We start from the raw sequence: 27,851 nt of genomic DNA, 5'->3' as shown, positions 1-27,851 counted from the left end.
CTCAGGGAGCCCTGACTCAGGGGATTGGAGGTGGATGTCCGAGCGAGACTTGGGCCTCCAGGGGTTGGGTGGGTGAGAGTCCTTACGGACCTCTAGTCCTCAGAGGTGGAGAGAGCCGAGCAGGAGGAGGTGGCGACTTTGGCCAAAAGCCCCAGGCAACTGGAGCCCAGAGGCAGGAGCCGCGCATGCGTGCGAGGAGACTTTGGCGTCGCAGGGCGTCGTCAAGGTAACCCTGATCCGCAGCAGCAGCTGGCCATGGCCTCAGGGACTGGAGGGAGCTGGGGTCATGCCTCAGCCCAGTGTGCAGCCACGACGGTGAAGGCGGAACCGGGGAGCAGAGTCTGCCTTTAGCCGGGAGGCCAGGGGGTGGAGTTGGGGAGCTGTCCCCGGAGGGTCCGAACTCTGGAGGAGTTGGGGGGGTGGGTGAGGAGAGCGACCCCAGCTGAAGAGCAAGAGACTTGACAGAAAGCCGGGAGGCTGTGAGGGCGCAGAGGGGAGAACGAGGCTCCTTGTGGGATCAGGGAGGCAACTCGTGGAGTGGGGGCGGGGGCGGGGGTGGGTCCCCAGCTCTGGCACGCAGCCTGAGCGTCCCCCTCCCCCCAGCCCTGGGTGACCATTCTACAGCCCCTCCCGTGGGCCATCCCAGCTCCGTCCCCACAGCTGGGCAGCGTGAAGGAAGGTGAGACTCCGGGACCACCCCACTTCGTACCCTCCCCTGCCAGGCACACTCTATGTGCGTCCTTGCTGCACTTCCCCTTCTGCAGCTCCCCCCCCCGCCCCCCGCCGGGGGGCTGGGCATTGGGAAAACGCCCGGGCTCGGGCCTGACAAATTCCCATCCCCTAGACCTGCTGGAGCTGATGATGCTGCAGAATGCACAGATGCACCAGCTGCTTCTGAGTGGCCAGGTGGCAGCGGTGCTCAACCAGGTGCCGCCCTGGCCCTGCCCGCAGGTGCGTGGACTGGGGATTGGGGACTGGGGGTGGGGGGGCTACCAGGGCTGCCCACCTGCAGGGCCAGAGGTGGGCCTGCATCTGGGGTTTGCCCCCGCCTTGAGAAGAAGGACCAGGCAACAGAGGAGCCAGAAGCCAAGCCCATACCTATCTAGGTCTGTTTGGCATCTATTATGTCTCAGGCCCCATGTCAGCCTCCGTGGCAGGGAGGTAGGGGCTCCTAAAATCTCAGGTCTTGTTTTCAAGGTTTCCTGCAGTGTATCCCGCAAGGGACTGCAGGTCGTAGAGGGTAGACCCTCAGTAGGGACTCCGTTGCTATTTGTTGAGCAAATGAATGACTAAGGAAACGACTATGACCGCAAGGCAACTGGCAGTGACTGGCCCAAAGTGTGAGTGTCACCTGGTTGAGGCATGAAAAAAGGATCCTTTGGCTGCGCAGGTGGCCTTAGAACCAGCCCTTGAAAGCCAGGTAGGATTCTGAGGCTTGGAGGAGGTGAGGGATGTGTCCAGCATCCAGTGGGCAGGGCAGAGTCAGGAGACAGAAGAGGATACAGGCGTTGGGGGGGGGGAGGGAGGGGGGATGTGCATGGGAGGGGGAAGGGCTCTAAGGCTGAGCCTTAATCAGCCAGTGAGGGGCGCCCTGAGAAGTCTGGAGGAGTGACGGCTGGGTGGAGAAAGGATGCCTACTGGCTTGGAGGGAGTGGACATGGGTTCAAGGACGGGCGGATCCGAGGAGTCCAGGCCCTCGGGGAGCCCTTGAGATGAGTCCCCCACTATGCATGGGTCCAGGATGGGACCCTTTACTGGAGTGCTTGTACCTAGACAAACGTCTCCTTAAGCAACAGAATACAAAGAAACTGTAAGGGATGAAAAGTAACAGCACACATTTACATTTGGGACAATTATGAACAAGATACAAAAAAGCCACAAATCAACTGCCAGCTCTGAGGTGCAGAGAGCTAAAGCAGGGTACTGCGCATGATCCCTGCACATGGCACCACCAAGAGGGTGGGCAGGCCACCTAAACCATCCCTCCAGCCCAAGCCCCATCAGCTCCTACCCTCTCCCAAAGTAAGGAACCAGCCCCCTCTCCTTGGGGGCAAGGGCGCCTGTTTCTCATGCTCGCTCCCTGTGCTGCAGTCCAAGTCCCGGTGAATTACCAGCCCGAACTCCTTGACTTGGCTTCTTATCAATTTCTATCAATTAAAGAGTCCAAGGAGCCTAAATCCGTAACAGGGTGAGGCCAGGGGCAGCTTGCCGGGCTCCGGCCCCAGCTCTGGAGTCACACCTGGATTCCTCCAGTCCCTGCTTGGCCACTTATTAGCGGGGTGACCTTCGAAAAGTTGCTTAACCTCTGAGCCTCAGTTTTCCCATCTATAAAATAAGGAATAAATGTTCCCAAATTGCCTTGTTTGCTTGCCTGTGCTCAATGCTCAATAAACAATAGCCCTTTTGTGCCGTGTATCTGGAGACATATGGAGACATTTTGAGAATGTCTCAAAATCGAGAATTTCGAGAAACAGAGTGGGGGCAGGGAGAGCTGGATCCTGTCTCATCCGCCCTCCCCTTCTGCACAATCCTCAGGTCTACCTGGAGGGTCAACGAGCGAGTGAGGAGGAGGAGGCGGCGGACATGCAGGAGGAGGGGCCTTTGGTGGTCCACCACCACTACCTGCCCTGGCCCACGCCCGTCCTGGGCGCCCTGCAGCCCTGGCCAGCCCCCCTCCTCTCCCCTCCCCTCCATCAGCCCCACTCGCAGGACGCATCCAGGATTCAGCACCGCCCTCCTGCCTCTGAGAAAAGGGGGCCGTAAGTAAGGCTGGGGGTCTGGGTGCTGCCAAGGCCCTGCTCTGGGGCTGGGCTGGAAGAGCTGGCCAGGGGCCAGGGTGGGGTGGGGGCGTCTCTGTCACCACTGCAGAGAAATTCCAGAGGCCACTGGGGGCCTCTGATGGGGGTCTTTGTGTCTCTCCCCCTCTAGGAGAGCCGTGCCCCCACCCCCGCCCCCCAGTGCCACAGGGACTGTGGGTGCCGAGGTACCCCCAGCTTCAGGTAGGGACTGGGTGGGTGGGCAGCAGGGCCCGGGCCTGGGGGTGGCTGAGAAGTCCAGGAGGATCCTGAGCCCAGGGTGGGGGTGTCTCTGTCACCACTGCAGGCAACTGGCCTGCTCCTTTTCCCTCCTTGGGGTTCCCTGAGACAGGAGGTCATCAAGACGAGGGTGCTGTCTCCCCTAGACTACTACGATGCCGAGAGCCTACAGTGAGGACAGATGCTGGCCTGGGTTCACCACTGGCTTGGAAACAGCCTCAGAACCCCTGCGTGTCCCTCTAGAGCCTGCCAACCCTGGACCTACGCCTGGCAACCCTTCTTTTCCCACTCACCCCCAGACAAGCCGTCTCCCCAGGGTGAATCAGTCTCCTTTCCCCCACCCCATGGAGACCTCGAACCCACTCTGCTCTGGGGTGAGAGCCCCTCAGGACACTGCTCAGGCCCCTGGAAGCCACCTGAATGCCCGATCCTGCCCCATGTTTGATGCCTGGGCGGCGGAGGCCTGGGAACCAGAGCCCTCCCTCCGCATCCTCCCCTCCCCGCTCCAGGACAGCCAGGGCTGCCAGGTCTCCGTGCAGCCCGCCCTGTAATGGAGCGGGAGGTAAGAGGCAGGACTGCTCTTGCGGATGGTGATGGGAGGGAGGCCTGGCTGGGAGGGGCCTGGAGCTGGGCCCTTGGGGCTCCCAGGCGCAGGCCTGGAAGCTGGCTCACTGGAGAAGTCAGAGCATGACCTGCCCTGCCAGGAGGGCCTGTGGTGCTGGAGGGCCATGCGGGGACAGACGTCTCTCTGTCCCTCTGGGCCAGGGCGCCTCTCCCAGGCCTCCCTCCAGGGATGGCGTAACTCAGCGCCCTTTGAAGGTGGGTGTGTGGTGCCTGGGCGGGTCAGCAGGGGGCCGCCCCAGGGCCTGGGCTCCTAGGAAGGCCCTGTGAGGGAGAGGGCGGAGGCAGGCTGAGGGGACATTGGGAGAGAGAAGTCCAGCCAGGCTTGGCGGCCCTGCTTCCTGGCCATTCCTGGGGGAGACACGGAGGCACCGGGTTAAGTCCAGGTGTTTCTATTCAGACTAGTAAAGGAAATGGCCCCAGAGTTTGCTGCTGCTTGGTACAGTCCTTCAGCCAGGGCTGGACCACAACGCTAAGGAGCCACGCTGAGTTCCAGTGGCCGGTGGTGGTGGCCACTTCTGCTCATGCAAGCTGTGCCTGGTAGCACCACCTCAGCCTCCTCTGAACGGCTTGCACCATGTAGGAACCTGTCCGCCTCTGGCGCCACTGCTCGCCCAAGACAAAGCAGAGCAGGATGGGTGCCACAAACAAGACGAGCAGCACGGACACGACCGCGATGATGATGGTCATCTGGTTGCCTTGAAAGGGTTCTGCCAAGGGAGAGAGCAGTGGCTGTAAAAGTCCTCCGGTCCCAGGTGCCCGGGCGCAAGGGGGTATAGAGGTCCACCCATCACCCACCCACCCTGTGTTGTAGGGAGAAGGGGCAAACAGGGCATGAACTGGGGGAAAGGTGGGCCTCTGTGAGATGCCGAGGGCAGATGTCCCCTGGCACCAGCTCCTGGCTGCCGGCCACCCAGGCCTGGACAGTGGCATGGTCCAGGCCGAGCCCCTCCCTGGGCAGAGCTGAGGGAGCATCTATCAAACGCTCGGAAGATGGGAAACATCCTGACCATCTAGAGTAGCTCCCCAGGGACCTTAGGGGTCAGTCGGGCCGAATGTGTCCTTGCAGAGAGGGGTCAAGGCCAGAGAGGGGAGCTTGACTTGGTGAAAGTCCAACAGCTCACCGAGGGCTCAGCAGCTAGTCGGGGTCCAAGCTGGACACTCGGAGAGGGAGAGCGCCAGGAAGCCCTCGGGATGGAGTATGAGCCCTGGGTGCTTCCCCCGAGCTGGCAGAGAGAGTGGGGCGTCTTCTTCCCCCGAGGGGCTAAAGGTGGATGTCCTCCCCGCACCCCCCATCCTGGGCTCCCCGCTCACCAGAGACCTCAAGCACCTGGGGATCTGAGACTCTGTGAATGAGGTTCCCGCCGCGAGACTGCAGATCCATCTTGGCCTGGCAGGTGAAGTTGTGGTGCCCATCTTTCCTGAGGGCTGTGGTGTTGTGGGTCACTATAGCCTCCTGGGGGGACAGCGTGGTCCCTCTTAGAGTCTCATTGTACAAAATCTCACTGCCACGGAGCAGGGTGATGGTGAGGGCTTCGAAGGGGGCCACAGAGGGCACCCGGCACTCGATGGTGAACCATGTCCCTACGGTCACAAAAGTGGGCTGCAGCGTCAGCAGCACTTGCTTTGGAGGGTCTGCAGGAGAAAAGGGGGGAGGTGTGGTCAGGATAGGGGTGCGGTTCCAGAAGGCCCCACCCAGCCAGGACCATCCCCTGTCATCACAGTTCTCAGGAAGAGGGCTGGGGCCTGGCCTGCTCTAGAGGGTAAAGAGAGGAAGGAGGAAGCAGTTCAGGGTGAGGGACGTCCTGGGTGGTTGTGTTATGGACACGCTGACTTCTGGAATGGATAAGAATGGGGTGACCTCGTGTCTACCAAAAAAAAAAAAAAAAGTCCAGAATCCATCCAGCCAATTCGAAAGATGGAAAAGTTTTGGATCTGTTGTCTTCCTTTCCAGCAATCAAATACACATTTCAAAAATTTCACAGCTGGATAGTTATGTTGAGAGCAATTGAGGAGTATGCCTTGGAACTGGGCCAGGAATTGTGAGATTTTTCACTTCACAAGGGGGCGCTGGAGGCAGACCTGCCTTGGGTCTTCAGGACCTGGCTCACTGCCACCTCTATCCCCTAGTAGTTAAACTCGGTAGTACCTGGCTTCCTTTTTATTTTTTTATTTTTTATTTTATTTTTTTTGTCTTTTTGCCATTTCTTGGGCTGTTCCCGCGGCATATGGAGGTTCCCAGGCTAGGGGTCGAATCGGAGCTGTAGCCACCAGCCTGAGCCAGAGCCACAGCAACGCAGGATCCGAGCTGCGTCTGCGACCTACACCACAGCTCATGGCAACGCCGGATCCTTAACCCACTGAGGCAAGGCCAGGGATCGAACCTGCAACCTCATGGTTCCTCGTCGGATTCGTTAACCACGGAGTCAGGACGGGAACTCCCCTGGCTTCCTTTTCGAATTAGAATACCTTGCCCCTGGTATCCCCAGGAAAGTAGGTTAGATTGAGGACATCTTTCTACTCATTGGATCCCTGATGCTGTACTGAGGAAGACTTCAGCCAAGCTGTTGAGAGAATCCCAGCTTATTCAAGGTCTCCATGGCCCATGAGCAGGTGTGATGGTCACGCCTTTGCCAAGACCCCTCAGGGGGGGAGATAAAACCCCCAGGTGACACCTCAACCTTCTCTCCAAGAGGCGAAAGGGCCACTGGGGAGTGTGCCAGCCCTTCCGATACGGCCCCTGCTGCTTGCCCTGTGACGTGGGGTGGTCGGTGGTGTAGTCCTGCACGGGAAGCAGCTTTTAGATTTGGCCTAACCTTATTTGGATCATCCTTTTCTGAGCAAACCACAAACCCAGGGCCGCCAGCAGGCTCGAGGCGGCCAGGGAAGGGGTGAGCAGATTCGGAGCCCATGGCCCTGGGGCCAGGGAGCCCGGGGGCGGGGGGGGGCATCGTGAGAGTAGCCAGCAGCAGTAAGAGAGCAGCTCTGCGTACACCGGGGAGACGCAAGCTCTGGCCTGGGGAGGAGGGTGGCCCATGGGACGGCACTCACAGAACACGCTGATGTTGAATCTCTTGATCTCCTGCCTGTCGGGGCAGGTGAAATAGCAAAGGAGGGTGGTGTCCTGGGAGACATTGACCTCATACAGCTTCCACTGAGCCCCCTCATTCAGGAGCTTCTTGGAGACGGTGGTCTCCAGACCACCTTTCTTAGGCTGAGTACAGCTGGCACTACAGTTAATCAACTGGGACCTTCCAGACTCCACCGCCAGCTGCTCCGTCCACGGGGGTTTCTCGAACGCCTCCTTGCCAGACCCTGGAAGACCAGAGACACTGGGCAGCAGGTGTCCCCGCTGCCCTGCCCAGTGGAACTGCCCACGGCGGGCCATCTGATCAAGGGGTAGGGGTCCAAGGAGAAAGGCTAGGGATGGCCCCTCTGCTTCTCTCCCCTTGTTCAGAACGTATGGCCTCAAATCTAGACCCAGGAGGCTGCCCCTGTCCCCAAGCTGTCTCCCTGCCTCTGGTTGCTGTCCCTCCAGCTCGTGACCTCCAGATGAGTCTTTCTCATGCACATCTTCTAAATCCGTGGAGTGAGATCTTATTCGACCTTCATGGCCCAGCCCAAATGTCCCCTCATGAAGGCCTCTCTGAAGTGGAGGCAGCTTGTGTCCTCTGAGCCTGCATGGCCATGGGTTCGACTCTTTACCCCCTCCGCCCTTCTCCTGCAAATCCTTTTTGAGCATCTCTTGGGTGCCAGGCACTGTTCCAGGCTCCGGGGACCCAGCAGGACCCAAGCACACCTCACCCCACCCTTACAGAGTTCACAAAGTAAAGGAGACAGACCATAAGAAGCGAAATAGGCAGGCTGTTGCTGGTGGCAAGTGACTGGGAAGGGAAATGGGGTGCGGGGTGGGGGTGCCACGTGAAAGAGTGTGGTCAACACAGGCCTCACCGAAACACCGAGGTTTGTACAAAGACATGAAAGAGGTTGGGGGAGCCTGGCAGGTGCCTGCGGTGGGGAGGGAACCGCCAGTGCCAGGACCTCGGGCAGGGAGAAGCCCAGGATGGCTGGAGCTCAGGGAGGAGGAAGGTGGGGGGGCAGGGGGGAGGCGAGTCAGGAAGGTCATGGGACCACTTTGCAAATGACTCACATTCCTGCTGCCTCTCCCTTGGACATTTTGGAGTTTCTAGAGGGCAGAGCCTGGGTTTCACATGTTTCCTTTGTGCTCAGCACAATGCTCCCCCTGTGTGTGGCATCAGGCCAAGAAATGTTCCAGGCACGAAGACAGAGCCCTCGGCGCTCACCTCCCACTCAGTGATCACCAGAAGGTCCTTGATTCCCGCCTGCTGGGCCTGGCCTGTGTCCTGTTGGCTCCTGCCACACCGGCATGCCCCCACTTAGCCCTCAGCTAGCAGCATAGAATGAAGGGGCAAGAGAGGCAGGGAAAGAGAAGTTGGTGGGGTTTGTTTGTTTGTTTGTTTCTTTGGCTTTTTAGGGCCACACCCGTGGCATATGGAAGTTCCCAGGCTAGGGGCTGAATCGGAGCTGTAGCCACTGACCTACACCACAGCCACGCTAGATCTGAGCCATGTCTGCAATATACACTTCAGCTCAAGGCAACACCAGATCCTTAACCCACGATTGAACCCACATCCTCATGGATACTGGTCGGCCTTGTTACTGCTGAGTCACAATAGGAACTTCCAGGAAAGAGAGATTTGAATCTTGAATTTGCCCGGTGCCAGCCGTGTGGCGTTGAGCAAAGTGCTTTCTCTCTCTGAGCCTCAGTTTCTTCCTCTGCCAAATGGGCCAATAATCCCTTTCCTGCAGGGTTGTCATGAAAGTACATGGCAGGTGTGCTCAGCACACGGTGGCATTTTCCTTCAAGGGCCCTTTGATCCCCTCGAAGGGGTTTCATTTTCACTTTGAGGGGACCCAGAAGGTGATGCCCTCTGCTGCCCCCTAGGCCACACTGGACAACAAGCTGGGGCCTCCCTTCACCTCCCAAGCATCCCGCCTAGCCCACCATTCAGTCTCCACGACTTGCCACATCCACATGCCGTGAAGCTATGGGGCCTGTTGAACTGGATGCCCAAAAGGCCAGGACCCCCACCCGCTGCCCGGGGTCATGGGGAAGCCAGGCTGGAACAGCCTCCGGTACCCATGATGGGCAGCCGCTGTGTTCAAAGCCTCCGCAACTTCCAGCCCCGAAGCCAGGGGAACAGACGACCCACCCTCTGGGCTGGCAGACGCCCAGTCGGAAACCCCAGGCGCTGGCTTACCTGGGCAGCAGAGCAGGGCGAGAAAGGCCATGAACAGTCCCCAGGAATCAAAAGGGGACATCTTGAGTGGCACCCAAGGGCTGGCAGGAAAGAGCCGAGGACCGCCTGGAGAGAGATGGGGGCGCAGGTCAGGGAGTGGTGGCCGGGAGCCGCAATCCGGAACCCCCAGCCATCTGTGTGCCGATGACCACACTTCCTCTCATTATTTGAGGAAGACTTGGCGCCCAGGGCTCAGGTCTATAAGCAACAGGCAGAGGAAGCTGGGAAAGAGCTGATAAGCAGGGATAACTTTGTCATCCTGGCATGCTCCCATCAGGGGACACATGTGACAGTGCTGCATGTGCACGGAGGACAGTGATGCCCACAAGCCCCAGATCTGGGGAGCCCCAAATCCCAGAGGACACACTGTCAGGGTCCCCTCTGGGAAGGGACTATCCAAAGTCAGGACCCGGCCAGGGCATGTAGTCACCATGACTAAGCGGGCAGAGAAACCCGGGCAGGAACTGCTGGTGCTTTAGTTAACTGCCTGGCACAAGTCTGCTTAAACCTGGACACTCCACTTTCAACCTCAGCCAGCCCCTGACTCCCTGATACAAGACAACTTGAGGGCGGCACTCCCATCATGGCGCAGCGGAAATGAATCTGACTAGGAACCATGAGGTTGCAGGTTCGATCCCTGGCCTTGCTCAGTGGGCTAAGGATCCAGCGTTGCTGTGGCTGTGGTGTAGGCTGGCAGCTACAGCTCCGATTAGACCCCTAGCTTGGGAACCTCCATAAAAGGACAAAAGACAAAAAAAAAAAGACAACTTGAGGGAAACGCACCCAGCATAGTCCCCAGCAGCCCCAGCATAGTCCCCAGCAGGCGCAGACAGAAGTAATGCGGGGAGGCTTCCTGGGCTAGCTTAGGGTGCACCCCCACTCCAGACAGGGGGCCTTGATCTGGGGGGGGTGGGGGTAGGGCTGAGGACTTGCAGTGTGTTTCTAGAGAGGCTTTGTCACCACTGAGGGCATCCCTGGAAACAGTGCGCAGGTGAGGGGGGGATTCGATGGTCCGGGGTCGGGGTGGCGACCCCCCCCCCCAGGGAGCTTTTCATCATGATACATCCAGTCTCCGGAGGCCCCAGTTACACCCGGAGCCTCAGGACCGGCAGGGCCTGGGAGGGGCAGGAGAATAGGTCTGCTTGCTTTCTCAGGGGTGCCTCTGCTCGGTCTTTCTCAAAGAGACACCCCAGCCTTTTAAGGACTCAGGCCTCCATTCCTGGATTCAGAGGGTGGGATGAGGTCATGCCCTTCTCTTCGGCTCTGAGGCCAAAGGCCATTGCCATTGTGTGCAGCTGTCAAGTGCTGCCACTGCCAACCTGGATCCAGGGAAGTTCCTGGACAGCACTGGGTGGGCTTCAGACCATACAGAGAGAAGACGGAGAAAAGGGCAGCGCTCTCACCCCAGACCAGGGATCCGATGCCACATGGGCCTGCAGGAAACACTCCTCCAAGCCAAGCCAGACCCTGAGGAGGTGACCCCAGGGGCTCCGAATAACAACATCGATAACACAGCAGTAAACATTTACTGACTACAGGTCAGACGCTGCTACAAGCACTCCACAAATATTAACTAATTAACCCCAAACTCTATGAGGTAAGTACTGTTACTGTCCCCATGTTACAGATGGGGAAACTGAGGCCCAAAGTGATTAAGTGACTTGCCCAGAGTCACGCACCTGGGAGAGAGGTGACTGCCGAAGCCCATCACAGCAGAGGCGAGAAGAGGATTCTCAGGGGCCTGATCTCCAGGAGACCCTCGGGAGGGAAAGGCAAGATGGCCAGAGGAGACGGCTGGGGTCTTCCTTGCCAGGAGGGGCTGGGGGAAGGAGGGTGGCTTATGCCCAGAGAGCTCCAAACAGCTTCTGGAAGGCACAGTGCCTGTGGATCCCTGCTGCACATGCATCTGGGCCAGCCTGACTCCATCCCACTGGTGTCCAAGTGAGGCTTGAGACCCACAAGTCCTGCGCCAAACCCGCCAGCCCCTGCTTCGCCCATGACTTCTTCCCATCCCCTTGGGTAGGCCCCCTTGACCAGGGTACCCCAGGCACGTGAACGTGGCTTTGTTACTGCATTTTTATAGCTTATACATCGATCTCCCCTCCTGCCCACTGGCCTGTCCACCCTTGGGGGCAGAAGCTGAATCTTATGCACTGCAATATCCACCTCCGATATGACACTGCCTTGCACATGGAGGTGCTTGATAAATAAATGTTCAATCACTAGATTAGTGGGTGGATGGATGGATGGATGGGTGAGTGGGTGGGTGGGTGGACGGACGGATGGACGGATGGATGGATGGTTGGATGGTTGGGTAAACAAATGAATGAAAGAAATGATTTGTTTTGGTTCAAAACTCAAACAAGCTTGGATGAAGGCTTTCTTTTGAGTCCACCTAGCATATTCTCCTAGCAAACTCTCCTGATGTCTCTGCTGACCCCCAGGCCACAGAGCTGGGATGACCACACAGAAGAAGCCGGCCACAGTTCCTGAGAAGGGGCACTCAGAGTTAGGCCCAGGCAGGGTTTCTCCTGGGACTTTCTGAACCGGAGCTGGTAGGAAAAAGCCCCACCTTTTCTGGTCCCAAGAGCAGGTGCAGGGAGCCAGCAGCTGCTGGACCCGTGCCCCTGCAAGTGAAGAAGCTGAAAGAGAGGAAAGCTGACTTAGTGGTGGAGAGAAGGTGTCACACGTAACGGGTTGGCTGGGGTGGACTCTGGCAGGTGGTGGGCTGGGCTGAGTAGCTGGCAAGGGCTCTGTTGGCAGAAGTGAAAGCGCTTTCCTGGCTGGAAGGTTCTGGTCCTTCAAACCTGCCCATGGAATCAAGGTTAAATAAAGATTGTCGTGTAAGGAGCGTTACTGCAAAGCCTGGAAGGGAAGGGGCCTGGGGGTAGGGGATGCTCTGCCTACGTGAGGCTCCAAGGCCGTCTGAAAGAAAGAATAAAGAGGGTTCAGGGCCTCTGATCAGACCTTAGAACACGATGATGAATGCTTGCAAACAAAGCAGGGAGACCAAAGCTCCCTGATGCCAAGAAGCTGCCCAGGTTTGAGAAGAAAGCAACCATCACGGAGCAGAAAGAAGAAATCCAGATGTTCCTTCCTGGACCACTGTCTCACCATCAGTTTACTCTTTGGGTTTCTGAGTTTTTCTATGAAGGGGACAATAAAGCTGGAAGAGTTAAGATACTTCTAGAAAATACGAGAGAATTTGAGGGGAGAGGAGATTGGAATGTCAGTTTAGGAAGTGAACTCATCTCTCCCTCAGGGCTTTGGAAGTTATGTTATGATTAGTCTGAATCCAGTGACTACTCCCATCACTCAGATTCCTGTGGAAAGGAAAGAACTGCCAGCTTAGAATGGTATTCTAAGAATAGAATCTTTTCTATTTTACTGATTTTTTGCTCTTTATTATTCTCTTCTGAATTTACATTTAATTTCACTTTGTTCTTTTCCTAACTTGACTTCTTAGTTAAATTGGATACTTATTTCATAAACTGTTCTTTTTATTTTATTTATTTTTTGTCTTTTTAAGGCCGCACCCATGGCATATGGAGGTTCCCAGGCTAGGGGTCCAATTGGAGCTGTAGTCACTGGCCTACACCACAGCCACAGCAACACCAGATCGGAGCCACGTTGGCGACCTACACCACAGCTCACAACAATGTCAAATCCTTAACCCACTGAGCAGGATCAGGGATCAAACCCACATCTTCATGGATACTAGTCAGGTTCATTTCCGCTGAGCCACAACGGGAACTCCAAAAAGATAAGGTTTAAGACCACGTATCTTTGGTAATTTAAAAACCTACTCATCCATGGGTCAAAGAAGAAATCATAAATGATATATTTTAAAATTCTTAGAATTGAGTGATAATGAAAAATCATATATTAAAATTTGTGGATGCATAAAAAGTGGTACTTACAGGGAAATTTACAGCTTTGACTGCTTGTATTAGAAAAGTTTATGAGGAGTTCCCAGCGTGGCTCAGCAGAAACAAATCTGACTAGCATCCATGAGGATGCAGGTTCAATCCCTGGCCTCACTCAGTGGGTTAAGGATCCGGCGTTGCTGTGAACTGTGGTATATAGGTCTCAGACATGGCTCAGATCCTGCACTGCTGTGGTGTAGGCCATGGTGTAGGTTAGAGACTACAGCTCCGGTTGGATCTCTAGCCTGGGAATCTCCATTTGCCGCAGGTGCAGTTCTAAAAAGACAAAAAAAAAAAAAAAGCTTATGAAATAAGTGTCCAATCTAACTAAGAAGCCAAGAAGTTAGGAAAAGAATAAAGTGAAACCAAAAGTAAATTCAGAAGAGAATAATACAGAGCAAAAATCAGTAAAATAGAAAACAAAGTACAGTAGACAAGATCAATAAAACCTAAAGTTAGTTTCTTGAAAAAAGTAGTACAACAGTCTATAAACGTAGATGCAAAAGTCCTCAATTAAATATTTGTAAACAGGATTCAAGAATACGTTAAAATGATCACACACCATAATCGAATGGGATTTGTCCCAGAGATGGAAGGCTAGTTCAGTATCTGCAAGTCAATGTTATAGACCACGTTAACAAATTGAAGAATAAAATCATTTGATCATTTCGACAGATGCAGGAAGGTTTTGAAAACATTCAACATCCATTTATGATAAAAATTCTCAACAAATTGGGCTTATTCATTTCTGAACATAATAAAAGTCATATATTACACAGCCAACATCATACTCAACAGTGAAAAGCTGAATGCATTTTCTCTAAGATCAGGAACAAAATAAGAATGTGCACTCTTTTTTTTTTTTGGTCTTTTTGCCTTTTCTAGGGCTGCTCCCGCGGCATATGGAGGTTCCCAGGCTAGGGGTCTAATCAGAGCTGTAGCCACCGGCCTATGCCACAGCCACAGCAACGCGGGATTCAAGCCGCATCTATGACCTACACCACAGCTCACGGCAACACCGGATCCTTAATCCACTGAGCAAGGCCAGGGATGGAACCTGCAACCTCATGGTTCCTAGTCGGATTTGGTAACCACTGAGCCATGACGGGAACTCCTTAAATTTTTTATTTTACTTTTTAGGGCCACACCTATGGCATATGAAGGTTCCCAGGCTAGGGGTCAAATCAGAGCTACAGCTGCCAGCCTACGCCACAGCCACAGCACCATCAGATCCAAGCCATGTCTGTAACCTACACCACAGCTCACAGCAATGCGGATCCTTAACCCACTGAGCAAGGCCAGGGATTGAACCCACATCCTCATGGATCCTAGTCGGGTTCATTAACTGCTGAGCCATGAAGGGAATTCAGAATATGCGCTCTTGGAGTTTCCGTGGTGGCACAGTGGTTAACGAATCCAACTAGGAACCATGAGGTTGCAGGTTCGATCCCTGCCCTTGCTCAGTGGGTTAAAGATCCGGCGTTGCCATGAGCTGTGGTGCAGGTCGCAGACGCAGCTCGGATCCCACATTGCTGTGGCTCTGGCGTAGGCTGGTGGCTACGGCTTCAATTCTACCCCTAGCCTGGGAACCTCCATATGCTGCGAGAGCGGCCCAAGAAATGGCAAAAAGACAAAAAAAAAAAATGCGCTCTTGTCACTTTTAGTCAATATAGCACTGGAAGTCCTACCCACAGCAATCAGACAACAAAAAGAAATAACAGGAATCCAAATTGGAAAGGAAGAAGTAAAACTGTCACTTTTTTAAGATGACATATTTTTAAAAATCCTAAAAACACTCCAAAAACTATTAGAATAAACGAATTCATTAAAGTTGAATGATAAAAAATTAATATACAGAAATCTGTTTCATTTCTATACACTAATAACTAACTATCAGAAAGAGAAATCTAAGCAAAAAAAAAAAAAAAAAAGACAAAAAAATAAAAATGGAGTTCCCGTCGTGGCGCAGTGGTTAACAAATCCGACTAGGAACCATGAGGTTTCGGGTTCAGTCCCTGCCCTTGCTCAGTGGGTTAAGGATACGGCGTTGCCATGAGCTGTGGTGTAGGTTGCAGACGCGGCTCAGATCCTGCGTTGCTGTGGCTCTGGTGTAGGCCAGTGGCTACATCTCCGATTAGACCCCTAGCCTGGGAACCTCCATATGCCGTGGGAGCGGCCCAAAGAAATAGCAAAAAAAAAAAAAAAAAAAAAAGGACAAAGAAAGAGAAATCTGAAAGATAATCCCACTTTACAAGTGCATCGGAAAGGATAAAATACTCAGGAACAAGTCTAACCAAAGAGGTAAAAAACTTGTACTTTGAAAATTACAAGATGTTGATGAAAGAAATGGAAGACAACACAAATAAAAGATAAGCTGTGCTCAGGGACTAGAGGAATTAATATTGTTAAAATGATCATACTGCCCAAAGTGATCTACAGATGCAATGTAATCTCTATCAAAATGCCAAAGACACTTTTTCACAGACCTAGAACAAATAATTCTAAAATTTGTATGGAAACATGAAAGACCCCCCAATAGCCAAAGTGATCTTAAGAAGAAGAATAAAGCTGGAATAAATCATGTGCCCTGATTTCAAACTATACTACAAATCTACAATAATCAAAACAGTATGATACTGGCACAAAAATAGACAGTAGAACAAAGCTCAGAAATAAACACATGTTTATACAGTCAATTAATCTACAACAGAGGAGAGAAGAATAAACAATGGTGAAAAGACAGTCTCTTCAATAAATAATGTTGGGAAAACTCAACAGCTACATGCAAAAGAATCAAACTGGACTACTTGCTCACATCATATACAAAAATATATGGATTGAAGACTTAAATGTAAGACCTGAAACCATAAAATTCCTAGAAGAAAACATAGGCAGCATGCTTGCTGGCATCAGTCTTAGCAATAGTTTTTTGGATTTGTCTCCTAAGGCAAGGGAAGAAAAAGCAAAAATAAGCAAACACATCGAACTAAACATCTTTTACACAGTGAAGGAAACTATATCAACAAAATGAAAAGGCAGCCTACTAAATGGGAGAAAATATTTGCAAATGCTATGTCCAATTAGGGATTAGTATCTAAAATTTTAAAAGACTTATACACCTCAACATTTAAAAAAACTCATATTCAAATATGGGCAGATGGAGTTTCCACCATGACACAACAGAATTGGCAGTGTCTCTGCAGCACTGGGATGCAGATTCAATCCCTGGCACGGCACTACGGGTTAAAGGACCTGGTGTTGCCACAGTGAGCTATCACCTCATACCTGTCAGAATGGTCCCATCGAAAGGACAACAAAAACAAGTGTTGGCAAGGATGTGGAGAGAAGGGAACCCTGTGTACTGTTGGTAGGTTCATAAATTGATGCAGTAACTATGGAAAACAGTATGGAGGTTCCTCAAACAATTAAAAATAGAGCTACCATAATGATCCATCAATTTCACTTCTGGGTATTCTGAAGACAACGAAACTACAATTTTGAAGACATATATTCACAGCAACGTTCACTGCAGCATTATTTACAAGAGCCAACATATGGAAGCAACTTAAGTGTCCACTGACAGATGCCTGAATAAAGATGTGGCATATCTATACAATGGAATGTTACTCAGTCATTAAATATGAAAACCTTGGGAGTTCCCATTGTGGCTCAATGGTAACAAACCCAACTAGTATCCATGAGGATGCAGGTTCAATTCCTGGTCCCACTCAGTGGGTTAAGGAGCCAGAGTTGTGGCCGTGTGTTGGCCAGCAGCTGCAGCTTTGACCTGACCCCTGGCCTGGGAACTTCCCTAAAATGCAAAAAAAAAAAAAAAGAAGAAACTCTTGCCATTTGTGACAACATAGATGGATCTGGAGGGTATTATGCTAAGTGAAACAGGTCAAAGAAAGATAAATACTGTATGATCTTACTTACATGTGGAATCTAAAAAACAAAGCCAGGCTCATAGATACAGGAACAAATGGGTAGTTGCCAGAGGGTACAAAATAGGTGAATGGGATTGAGGTACAAAACTCAAGTTATACAATAAGCCACAGGATGTAATACACAGCATAAGGCATATGGCCAATAATATAATAACCTCGTATGGGGTCAGATGGTTACTTAGACTTAGGGGTGATCATTTCATAAAGAATACGAATGCAAATTCCTATGTAGTATGCCTGAAACTAACATGATACTGTACGTTCTACTTCAATGTTAAAAGTTAAAACAATGTGTCTTTTAATTTGACGACGACTAAACACATTCATAGAAACAGAAAGTAGAACAGCAGCTGACAAGAGGGGAAATGGTGAACTGGATATAACAGGGTTTTGGTTTTGCAAGATAAAAAAGTTTGAGAGATTGGTTGTAAAGCAATGCGAAGGTAGTACGCTTTAAACTGGTTCAATGGCGAAGTGTTTTACCAGAAAAATTAAGAAAGACTATAAATCACTTATGCCAAGAAATATGAAACGAAGCAGACCAAGTCTTTAAAACTTCGAACTTATCTAACTTGATTTAAGAAAAAACAGGAGTTCCCGTCGTGGCGCAGTGGTTAACGAATCCGACTAGGAACCATGAGGTTGCGGGTTCGGTCCCTGGCCTTGCTCAGTGGGTTAACGATCTGGCGTTGCCGTGAGCTGTGGTGTAGGTTGCAGATGCGGCTCGGATCCCGCGTTGCTGTGGCTCTGGCGTAGGCCGGTGGCTACAGCTCCGATTCAACCCCTAGCCTGGGAACCTCCATATGCCGCGGGAGCGGCCCAAGAAATAGCAACAACAACAATAACAACAACAAAAGACAAAAATAAATAAATAAATAAAATTTTAAAAAAAACAAAAACAAAAAGCCTGAAGGGTTCCATAACGATTAAAGAAATTAAATCCATAATTTAAATCTCCCCACAAAGACAATACCAGGTCTAGGTTGTGTTATAGAAGACTAAGTGGAGATAATTCTAATTTTAGAAAAACTCTTTCTGAGAATGGAAATAGCAGGAGCACGCCCTCTTTCTCTGAGGCCAGGGTAACCTCAACACCAAAATGAGATAAGAATAGGAAGGAAAAGAAAAAGTAGAGGCCAATCTCACTCATGAATATAGATGTAACGATTATAAGAAAAATGCAAGCAAACCAAATCCAGCAGTGTATTAATACTGGACATCAGGAGTTCTCTTGTGGTGCAGCGGGTTAAGGATCTGCTGTCGCTGCTGCATTTGGGTTGCCACTACGGCATGGGTTCGATCCCTAGCCCAGGAACTTCTGTACGCTGATCAAAAAATCAGACGTCATATCCAAACTGGGCATCGTGATGCAAAGGCAGCCTAACAATAGGAGAGAAACCGAGAAATGTCATTTTTTATTGTTGGTAATAAGCCTCTGGTGCTCCAGGTCACGGTACTTCTGCCCTTCTCGGATGCCAGCTGTATTTACAGCAGATAATCTCCTGCGAGCTTAGACGCACATTATGCGCGGCTGTTACCGAAAGCTTGTACCATGTTTCTTTTTGCCTCGGGGACTTTGGTGTTTTAGGAGCCACTTCTGCTTACTAGTGTTTCCCAGAAGCGTGGGAGGGTGGAGTTCCCTAAAATGCAACCCTCAGCCAATGAGGGGACACGAGCTGGTTGATACATGGTCCAGCCTTTTTCGTTTCGGTAGGCAATTCTGGGCAGCATCGTGTAGGCTGATAAGAGGTCCCATGCCTTCTGCCTGTAGCTGTGATATCAATTATGCACCTTGAATTGGCTTCTTCTCCTTTCCTGCCTCCGTCCACCTGCTCCTTCACGCCCCCGCTTCCTGCATCACCGCTCAAATAATCCACCTGAACTGAAGTGCTTGATCCAGGCTCTGCTTGTGAAGGAGCCCAAATTAAAAACTTACTTTAATAGAGTTAAGAAGCAAAAAGCACATGATCATCTGAACACTTCCAGAAAAAAACAAATGACAACTTTCAACTTCCTTTCATGATAAAAGCTCTTAGCCAACAAGCAGGAAACTTCCATGTGTGTACACGGTGTGTCTGCGTCACATTACATTTTATGAAAAGAACACAAAGAATGAGACTTTACCCTAAACAACACAAAAAGACAACCCACAGAATGGGAGAAAATCTTTGCAAGTGAATCGACTGACAAGGGATTAATCTCCAAAATTTATAAACAACTTTTGCAGCTCCATACCAAAAAAACAAACAAGCCTATCAAAAAATGGGCAGAAGATCTAAACAGACAATTCTCCAAAGAAGACATACAGATGGCCAAGAAACACATGAAAGGATGTTCAACATCACTCATTCTTAGAGAGATGCAAATCAAAACCACTCTGAGGTACCATCTTACACCAGCCAGAGTGGCCATCATCCGAAAGTCTACAAACAATAAGTGCTGGAGGGGGCATGGAGAAAAAGGAACACTAACTAGTACACTGTTGGTGGGAATGTGAATTGGTGCAGCCACTGTGGAGAGCAGTATGGAGATTCCTCAGAAAACTAAACATAGAACTCCCATTTGATCCAGCAAGCCCACTCCTGGGCATCTATCCAGAGAAAACCACAACTCGCAAAGACACATGTACTCCGATGTTCATTGCAGCACTATTTGCAATAGCCAAGACATGGAAACACCTAAATGTCCATCGACAGAGGAGTGGCTCAAGACGATGTGGTACATACACACAATGGAATATTACTCAGCCATTAAAAAGAACAAAATACCCGTATTTTTTGCAACATGGATGGACCTAGAAACTGTCATGCTAAGTGAAGTCAGCCATACAATGAGACACCAACATCAAATGCTTTCACTGACATGTGGAATCTGAAAAAAGGACAGACCGAACTTCTTTGCAGAACAGATGCTGACTCACAGACATTGAAAAACTTATGGTCTCCAGAGGAGACAGTTTGGGGGGTGGGGGGATGCGCTTGGGCTGTGGGATGGAAATCCTGTGAAATCGGATTGTTATGATCATTATACAACTACAGATGTGATAAATTCATTTGAGTAATAAAAAAAATTAAAACAAACAAAAAAACCACAAAAAAACAAAAAGAATGAGACTTTAGCCAGGCAGCTAGCTATAAAATCAATATCCCCCCACAACTGCCTTTGTGTATATCAGTAACATACCAAAATATAGTTTAAAAAACACACCATTTATAAGAGTAAAAAGATAAGTCTGGTAAGACACATTTAAGACCTATGGTAAGAAAGTTATAAAACACTGAAAGACATGAAATATAATCTAAATAAATGGAGGGGACAGCCCATGTTTATGGATAGGAGAGTCAATATTACAAAGAAGACAATTATTTCCCTACAGATTTAATGCAATTCCAATTGATCCCAGTAGGGTTTCTGATGGAAAATAAAAGCTGATTCTAAAACTTATACAAAAGGACCATCCCTAAAGTAGAAGAAGAGGGGATATTCTTTACTGGATATTAGGACTTACTATAAAATATGGTATTCATGGAGTTCCCATCGTGGTGGTTAATGAATCCGACTAGGAACCATGAGGTTTCGGGTTCGATCCCTGGCCTTGCTCAGTGGGTTAAGGATCTGATGTTGCCGTGAGCTGTGGTGTAGGTCACAGATGTGGCTCGGATCCCGCATTGCTGTGGCTGTAGTGTAGGCTGGCGCTATAGCTCCGATTCCACCCCTAGCCTGAGAACCTCCATATGCCGCGGGAGCGGCCCAAGAAATGGCAGAGGAAAAAAAAAAAAAAACAGGGTATTCATGAGGAGGTAGGCAAATTAACTAATGGAACAGAATAAAGAGCCTAGGGAGGAGTTCCCTTCCTGGCTCAGTGGTTAATGAACTTGACTAGGAACCATGAGGATGCAGGTTTGACCCCTGGCCTCGCTCAGGGGTTTACGGATCTGGCATTGCCATGAGCTGTGGAGTAGGTCACAGATGCAGCTCATTACCTGCGTTGCTGTGACTGTGACTGTAGAATAGGCTGGCAGCTACAGCTCCGATTCGACCCCTAGCCAGGGAACGTCCCCATGCCATAGATGTGGCCCTTAAAAAAAAGAAAGAAAAAAGAAAAGAATAAAGAGCCCAGGAATAGACTTGTATGAAACACTGACACATGACAAGGGTGGCACTGAAGATCACTGGATGAAATAACAGACTATTAAATAAATGATGCTGGATCGACTGGTTAACTACACGGAGAGAAGCGGGGAGGGGACGGTGTTGCTACCTCATATCAAAAGGGAAAATCAATGCCCTCGAGTTCCAGGACTTATATGCAAGAGAACACAAATGTCTATAAGAAAATATGTGAGAGTATTTTTATATCTTCCGGGCAAAGGACGATTTCTTAAGCAAGACCTCAAGATCATCAATGCTAAAACAAACAATTGACAGATGCGGTTACGGCAAATACACAGAACTATTTTGAAGAAAACAAAACATCCAAACAACAGAACAAAACAAAACAAAACCATCCAAATGAATGAAAAGACACTTTAACTCCATAGCCAGGGAAGTTAAAATTAAAACTACAGTGGGATATCATTGTATATCTACTAGATTGGCAAAAGTTAAGAAAGCTTTTAATGGAGTTCCCGTCGTGGCGCAGTGGTTAACGAATCCGACTAGGAACCATGAGGTTGCGGGTTCGGTCCCTGCCCTTGCTCAGTGGGTTAACGATCCGGCGTTGCCGTGAGCTGTGGTGTAGGTTGCAGACGCAGCTCGGATCCCATGTTGCTGTGGCTCTGGCGTAGGCCGGTGGCTACAGCTCTGATTCAACCCCTGGCCTGGGAACCTCCATATGCCGAGGGAGCGGCCCAAGAAATAGCAACAACAACAAAAGACCAAAAAAAAATAATAATAATAAAATTTAAAAAAATAAATAAATAAATAAAAAGCTTTTAAGACCGACGATTGCTGGGGAGGCTGTAATTAGAATTGCTGCTGAGAGTGGATACTGGTTCTCTGAGAAATAATCAGGCCTTATCTTGTAAGCTGAGTATTGCTATAGTCTATAACCCACAACTCCATCCTTAGATCAATGCCCTAAAGACACTTTTGCACTAAGAACCAGGACCTATGTCCTGTTCGTACCTCTTACTATCCGTGTGACCTTGAGCCAGTCACTTACTCTCCCTGTGCCTCAGTTTCCTCCTCTGTAAAATGGGATTTGCAACAGTCCCTTCCTTATCGGGATGGTGTGTGGGTTAAACCCACAACATGAGTTAATATTTTTAGGTATTTGAAAGAGAGCCTAGCACGCAGAAAATGTTATACAACTATTTCACAAAGTAAAAATAAATAGGCACGCACATGTGACAAAGAATTTTAAAAAGTGATTCAAGGGCACAATGCACATGTCCGTTATCCATGTGTGTACACTGTGTGTCTGCGTCACATTACGTTTTACGAAAAGAACACAAAGGGAAAAGAGAAAGAAGCGAGAAAGAAGAGGCTCGTTGGGAACAGAAACCACAGGTGAGGAGAGAGTCCCTCGCACCGAGGCGGGCAGGACGTCACTGAATGGGCTTCGTCATGAACCCCGATGTGGTCTGAGAGGCAGGCAGGTGCCGGGCGCATCAGCTCCCAGCCCGGCTCAGACTGCTGGCAGCACCCATGTGGCCATGGCAGTGAGGCAGCCCCATTCTCATAAGTTGGTCTTTCGGTTGATAGAGCAGGAGAGGAAGAGAGAAGACAAAAACAGGAAACAACCACAAAAGCAGTAGGTCTCAGTGGCCCTTGAGAGATGGCAGATGTGAGCTCTGCAGAGCAGGGACCATCCAGCTGGAGGGAACTTTGGGCGTCTCCGGCCCTAGTGCTTAAGGGAGGGGCAGGGGCAGGAGAGATGCCCAGAGAAGGGAAAGGACAAGAACTCCAGTCGCACTGACACTCCATCCCAAGCCCTTGCCACTCTGCCAAGAGGGAAGCGAGGAATGGGACCTTACCTGTCACCTGTGAAGGAGTGCGGCTGTGATGGAGCAGGAGGGTGGCCGGGGTCCAGCTTCCAACTGCTGCTGGTTCCCGGGGCTGCGAGCTATTGGGTGAGTGCAGGCTGACTCCTCTCCCGAGTCACGTGTTTCCTGCCCCAGGATCTGAGTTCAGACTATCGCACTTGCAGTACTTTGTTTTGAAGGCTGGTGAAATAGACGCCACGTAAAATTCACCATTTTAACCCAGCTGGGTCTTCCCAGAATTTGCTGTGCCTCACCACGGAACTAGGGCCTTCTCAGATCTTTTCACATCTGCCACGCAGCAGTTGAAAACAAAACCGAACCAAAAATACCCCCCCTGGCCGAGTAACTCTGTACCAGGAGGTGGGTGCTGGGCAGCCAGCTGGGCGCACCCACAAGCGAAGTTCCTGCTCTCCAGCGCCTACCTCTGAAAGCCCTGGCATGGCAAAGACACACATTAGATCACGCCAGGGACCAACAGGGGGGTCAAAGCCACAGATGCTGAGGGGCTGCTGGCTCTGCGGGCTTCTCTCTTGGTGCGTGAGTCCCTCCGTTTCTCCACAGAAGTGCTTTTGAAATCCTCCTCTCATGCTGCAGGTCAGACCCAGGCCGTGTAGACACAAAGACACACACTGGGGTGGGGACGCCAGGGCTCAAGGCGTTGCGGAGCCTGCGTGACTGCAGTTTTGATGGCATCTGTCATACACACAAATTAGGGCATAGGTCTCATTCTCACACGTCTCCCCAGGGGTCATGTCTAGACTTGACTATTTTTGGGGACAGGAAGCCCGCCTTTCGCTATTTTAGACAGGTTTTCCGGGGGTACTTCTGTCTTCGTAGATCCCCCCTTCCTGGTCCAATGGCCTCTCCAAGGTCGGCCTCAGGTACTCAACCTTCAGTACCTTCCCTGAGGTTTGTTTTTGGAACAAGTTGCCGTTCACTGCCGTCTGCTGTGCCTGACACCTGCTCCTTCCTAATTCTCTTCAGAGAGACTGCAGAGGCCCAAGGCCGAGAGGCAGGAGGCCCTGACAGGCCCCCCCGCCCCCCCCCCCCCCGCTGTGGCATCAGGTCCCGTGACCACTAATGGGAGCTGAGTCTGTAATAACCTGGAGGGGGGAGGGGGAGCCCAGTAAGACCTCCCTGCTGGCAGAGCACACCCTTGGGCGCCCCTTGCTTTGGGAGGGGGGAGGGGCATGAAGTGGGAAGGGGCCCAGGCAGTGGGCTGAGCCCAGAATGCCCATGGATCTCACTGACCAGCCCCCTGTCCAATGGGTCTAGACCCCCTCACCAGCACTACTGCTGACTCTCCTAAAATAGACCCAGTGAAATGGAAGATTTTAGATGAATTGTTTTTAGCATACTTCAAATACTGCATATTGCAAGAGCTGCATGGTGCATGAGTGTCTGTATACCTACACATATGTATGCGTGTGTGTATATGTATATATTTATATATTTAAGCTCTCCGGGTGATTTCCATGTGCTCAGGCCTGAGAACCAGCACTCCAAGTGGAAGAACAGAAAGCTGGGTGAGAACCACGTGGCACCCAGTGGCAAAGGCACAGTGGCATGGTCCGGTTTGGTGCACTGGCGTTGACAGGGGTCAGCTGCAGGCAGAGAGCGCCTCGGGTGCATGAGGAGGCAGCAACCCTCCACAAACCCTGACAGTCAGTGTGTAATATGTTGTCTGTCATGTGACAAACAGTATATACTCCACCTGGACGCCAAAGCCTGATGCAAGCCAGGCTGAGAAGCCCCAAAACCATCTCTGCGAGGGCAGGGTTCCCATCCTTGCCAGCAGGGCAGAACCACCACAGGGCTTTTAGCAATACAGGTGTTTACCCCCTCCTAGAACCGTCCAACCCTAACTCCATGTGCCCACTTTAAAAGCTACAGGCAGTTCTGACACATCACTTGGACCAGCGCCGCTCCCCCAACTCCCCTTTTCTACCCATTTTGTGACTTTTGAGCAGATAGCTTTTTAAAATATATTTGTTTTATTTATTTGCTTTTTAGGGCCGCACCCGCAGCACATGGAGATTCCCAGGCAGGGGGGTGGAATCAGAGCTGTAGCCGCTGGCCTACACCACAGCCACAGCAACGCCAGATCTGAGCCACGTCTGCAACCTACACCACAGCTCTTGACAACACTGGATCCTTAGCCCACTGAGCGAGGCCAGAGATCGAACCTGAATCCTCATGGATGCCACTCAGATTCGTTAACTGCTGAGTGATGACAGGAACTCCTGAGCAGATCACTTTTCATGTCTATTTCCTTCCCTTCTCTGCTAAGTTTCTGATGCCTTCCCCTTTGAACCACCAAGAGCCGACTCAATCAATGCTCGCTGGATTTCAGCTAGTGGCTTGGTTTTATGAGAATGTTTTACAGCAAATGTTCTCAAACTTCAGCATTTATCAGCATTGCCGGAGGACACCACCCCCAGTTTCTCATCCAGCAGGTCTGGGGTGAGGCTTGGGAATCTGCCTTCCTAACCAGTTCCCAGGTGATGCTGATGGTTCCGCCCCATTGTGTTCACTAGACTGAGGTGGTCTCAGTTTAAATAAAGTCAAAGTAATCAGAAGCATGAGTAGAAACCAGAGATTCGAGGTAGAAAGGCTGGCTCACCCTTGGAAGGCTAGCACTTCCTAGCACAGGCTCTAAGCTCACGGGCCTGTAGACTGAATGATGGCAATTGTGGGGCCAAGAATTGGCAAGGACCTGTGTTTGAATCTCTGCTCGATGTGTTGCCAGCTCTGTGATCTTGGGCTAGCTGCTCAACGTCTCTGAGTGTCAGTGTGCTCATCTGTAAAACGGGGATGATAAGAAGTCAGCATTTCTGTTGTGCTTACTACCTATGCATCCTAGGCACGGTAATTGAACAGGCACCCAGCAGCAAGAGATTCAAGTCCAGGCCATTGGGACCCCACACCTAAGTTCTAAGGCCCTCTGATTCACCTCTGAGCCCCCCTCGAAGGCTTCCGTAATGATTTATAAAACACTAACTCAGAGCCTGCTGTTGTGCCTTCAACCAAGTTTGTGGGGATTGTTACAACTGATGCCTGGACATGCTCCTGTGTCCTTATAGCTTGTGCCCAAGGACACCCTAGTACGGGGCCTGACGACTGCATGGATAGCAGAGTGTCAGACCCCAAGGTCACCCTGAATATATTGTTATATACGTTAACCAGCGAGAAAAGCTTGTGAACATGTATTACTTAGAAACTTACTGGCTCATGAAGGACTTGAATTGGTTATAACGCCATGTCCTTTGGTCTTCCCTTTGGACCCCGGCCTCATCTCAGAGGAAGCCACCTTGTAGAGCGGGTAGGAAGAACCGCAGCCTTGCAGGTGGTCCTGCTGAACGAAGAAAGTGGGGGCTGGGGAGGAACAGAGGCTGCACGCGGACGCCATCTAGTGGCCAAGGGGAACGGGCATCCCACCACAAAGTTTAAAAGGGGGGACAATTAGGTTCCCTGGGACCTGTGGCTGCAGTAGACGACAGGTCTGAAATGAGGGGGGATCCTCTTCAAGAGGGTTTTCTTCGCGACCAACATTTTCTCCACTCTCTCGCAGCCCCTGTGACAGCCACCCAGCCACCTGAAGTGAAGCCCACCTGGAAGGGGAAGAACAGCTCTGCTAAGAGACAGCTGTGGTTTTACTGTTTGTCATCGTTGTGCTTCTTTAAGCCCTCGGTTTCGTCCTTTTACTGCAAGAGAGGAAGCAGGGGGTCTTCTAGGCCTCCGGGAACGGAGGTCAGACCTCACCTCCGCGGTTCCGGGGGCCCATCTTCTGACCCTCTGCCGCCCCTTCACTCTCCCTAAAATTTTTCTGGTTGCTGATGAGAGGGAATCTCCTTTCCACCTTCACCCTCCACCCGCTCCCTTCCAGGGGCCACCCTAGCCCCTGGGAAAAGACCACCGCAAACCCTGCCGTTTGTGCCTAGGGAGGGCGGGGGGAGGTGCTCTCTCCAGCCCCACCCACCTTCCCTTGTGGGGTTCAGCCCACATGGCACCAAGCGTCACCCCAGCAAGGCACTTAAGGGTCCAGGTAACCATCAGGGCCAGACTACAGGATAATTAGTGATGGGAGAGCCGTGGGGATGGGTCAGTCGGGCAGCAGGTAGAGAATCTTCCCTGCGCCCTCGGATGCCTGAGACCACGAACTTTTCCTCCTGCTAAAGGCGTCGGCCTCCCTGCCCACGCATGTAGTAGCATTTGCCCTGGACGCTTACCCACTGTGTTCGGAGAGGGCTCTGCTCCGCGCCGTGAGTAACCCCGACACCTCAGTTTCCTTTTTTGCCGACGTGAGGTGTGTTCGGAAGCAGCTGAAGTCGCGGAGCCGTCCGCCTCCGTTTTGTGCCTCCGCCAGGGCCCATCACTGAGTCAGAGGGCGAGAGCGCGGAGGGTTGCGCCGGCTCTTAAATGCTTTGGCTCAGAGGAGACACGTGTTACTTCCGCTCGCAGTCCAGGGGCTGGAATTAGTCACATGCCTCGATCTAGCTTCAAGGGAGGCTGGGAGTGTGGTCTACCTGGGGATCTGGAAAGAGGAAAAGAGGATGAAATGTTCTTGATGAAAACATGGCATTATCTCTGCCACGCCAAACACCTGTAATAATTGGAGATAAGGGTATATCCCGTCTTAGAGAATCTCATTTTTGTGTTTTTCCTTTTTTTGGCGGCCCCCACAGCATAAGGAAGTTCTTGGGCCGGGGATCAAATCCGAGTCACAGCTGAGGCAGCTCGGGATCCTTAACACACTACAATGGGTGAGGGATCGAACCCGCATCTCCACAGAGACAGTCAGAATCATGACCCCAGGACACCGCAGCAGGAGCTCTTATTTATTTATGTGTTTTTTAAAATTAACAGCAACAATTACAATTTAATTTAATTGTTAATTTAGAATTAACTCTACAAGATATTTATAAAACAACAATTTTACATATTAGAAAGGGTATCAAAAGTATGAATTACAGGGAGTTCCCTTCATGGCTCAGTGGTTAACAAACCTGACTAG

The 27,851-nt window shown here is 51.0% G+C and overlaps 2 protein-coding genes across 4 annotated transcripts; one reads left to right on the top strand and one right to left on the bottom strand.

The window, feature by feature from the left end:
- The first annotated feature begins 236 nt into the window (after positions 1-236).
- On the top strand, positions 237-3,330 carry PRR29 (proline rich 29). The gene is made up of 7 exons (XM_047756782.1): positions 237-315; positions 604-679; positions 845-951; positions 1,198-1,240; positions 2,399-2,759; positions 2,929-2,999; positions 3,182-3,330. The coding sequence occupies exons 1-7, from the start codon at positions 256-258 to the stop codon at positions 3,208-3,210; spliced, it is 747 nt and encodes a 248-aa protein (XP_047612738.1). The 5' UTR covers positions 237-255; the 3' UTR covers positions 3,211-3,330.
- ICAM2 (intercellular adhesion molecule 2) lies at positions 1,819-27,199 on the bottom strand. Of its 3 annotated transcripts, XM_047757299.1 has the most exons (8): positions 27,067-27,199; positions 26,063-26,541; positions 25,554-25,638; positions 22,829-23,530; positions 8,939-9,043; positions 6,708-6,971; positions 4,971-5,291; positions 1,819-4,366 (listed from the first exon to the last, which is right to left on the bottom strand). In XM_047757299.1, the coding sequence occupies exons 5-8, from the start codon at positions 8,997-8,999 to the stop codon at positions 4,179-4,181; spliced, it is 834 nt and encodes a 277-aa protein (XP_047613255.1). In that variant the 5' UTR covers positions 9,000-9,043; positions 22,829-23,530; positions 25,554-25,638; positions 26,063-26,541; positions 27,067-27,199; the 3' UTR covers positions 1,819-4,178. The 3 variants fall into 3 exon arrangements, with proteins under 3 accessions (XP_047613255.1, XP_047613256.1, XP_047613257.1); XM_047757300.1 differs by lacking the exon at positions 25,554-25,638; XM_047757301.1 differs by lacking the exons at positions 25,554-25,638; positions 26,063-26,541; positions 27,067-27,199 and adding an exon at positions 10,657-10,796.
- Positions 27,200-27,851: the final 652 nt, after the last annotated feature.

The sequence above is a fragment of the Phacochoerus africanus genome, chromosome 14 (genome assembly GCF_016906955.1).
Source record: "Phacochoerus africanus isolate WHEZ1 chromosome 14, ROS_Pafr_v1, whole genome shotgun sequence".
Taxonomy (NCBI): Eukaryota; Metazoa; Chordata; class Mammalia; order Artiodactyla; family Suidae; genus Phacochoerus; species Phacochoerus africanus.
This window is presented reverse-complemented; position numbering and strand designations above follow the sequence as displayed.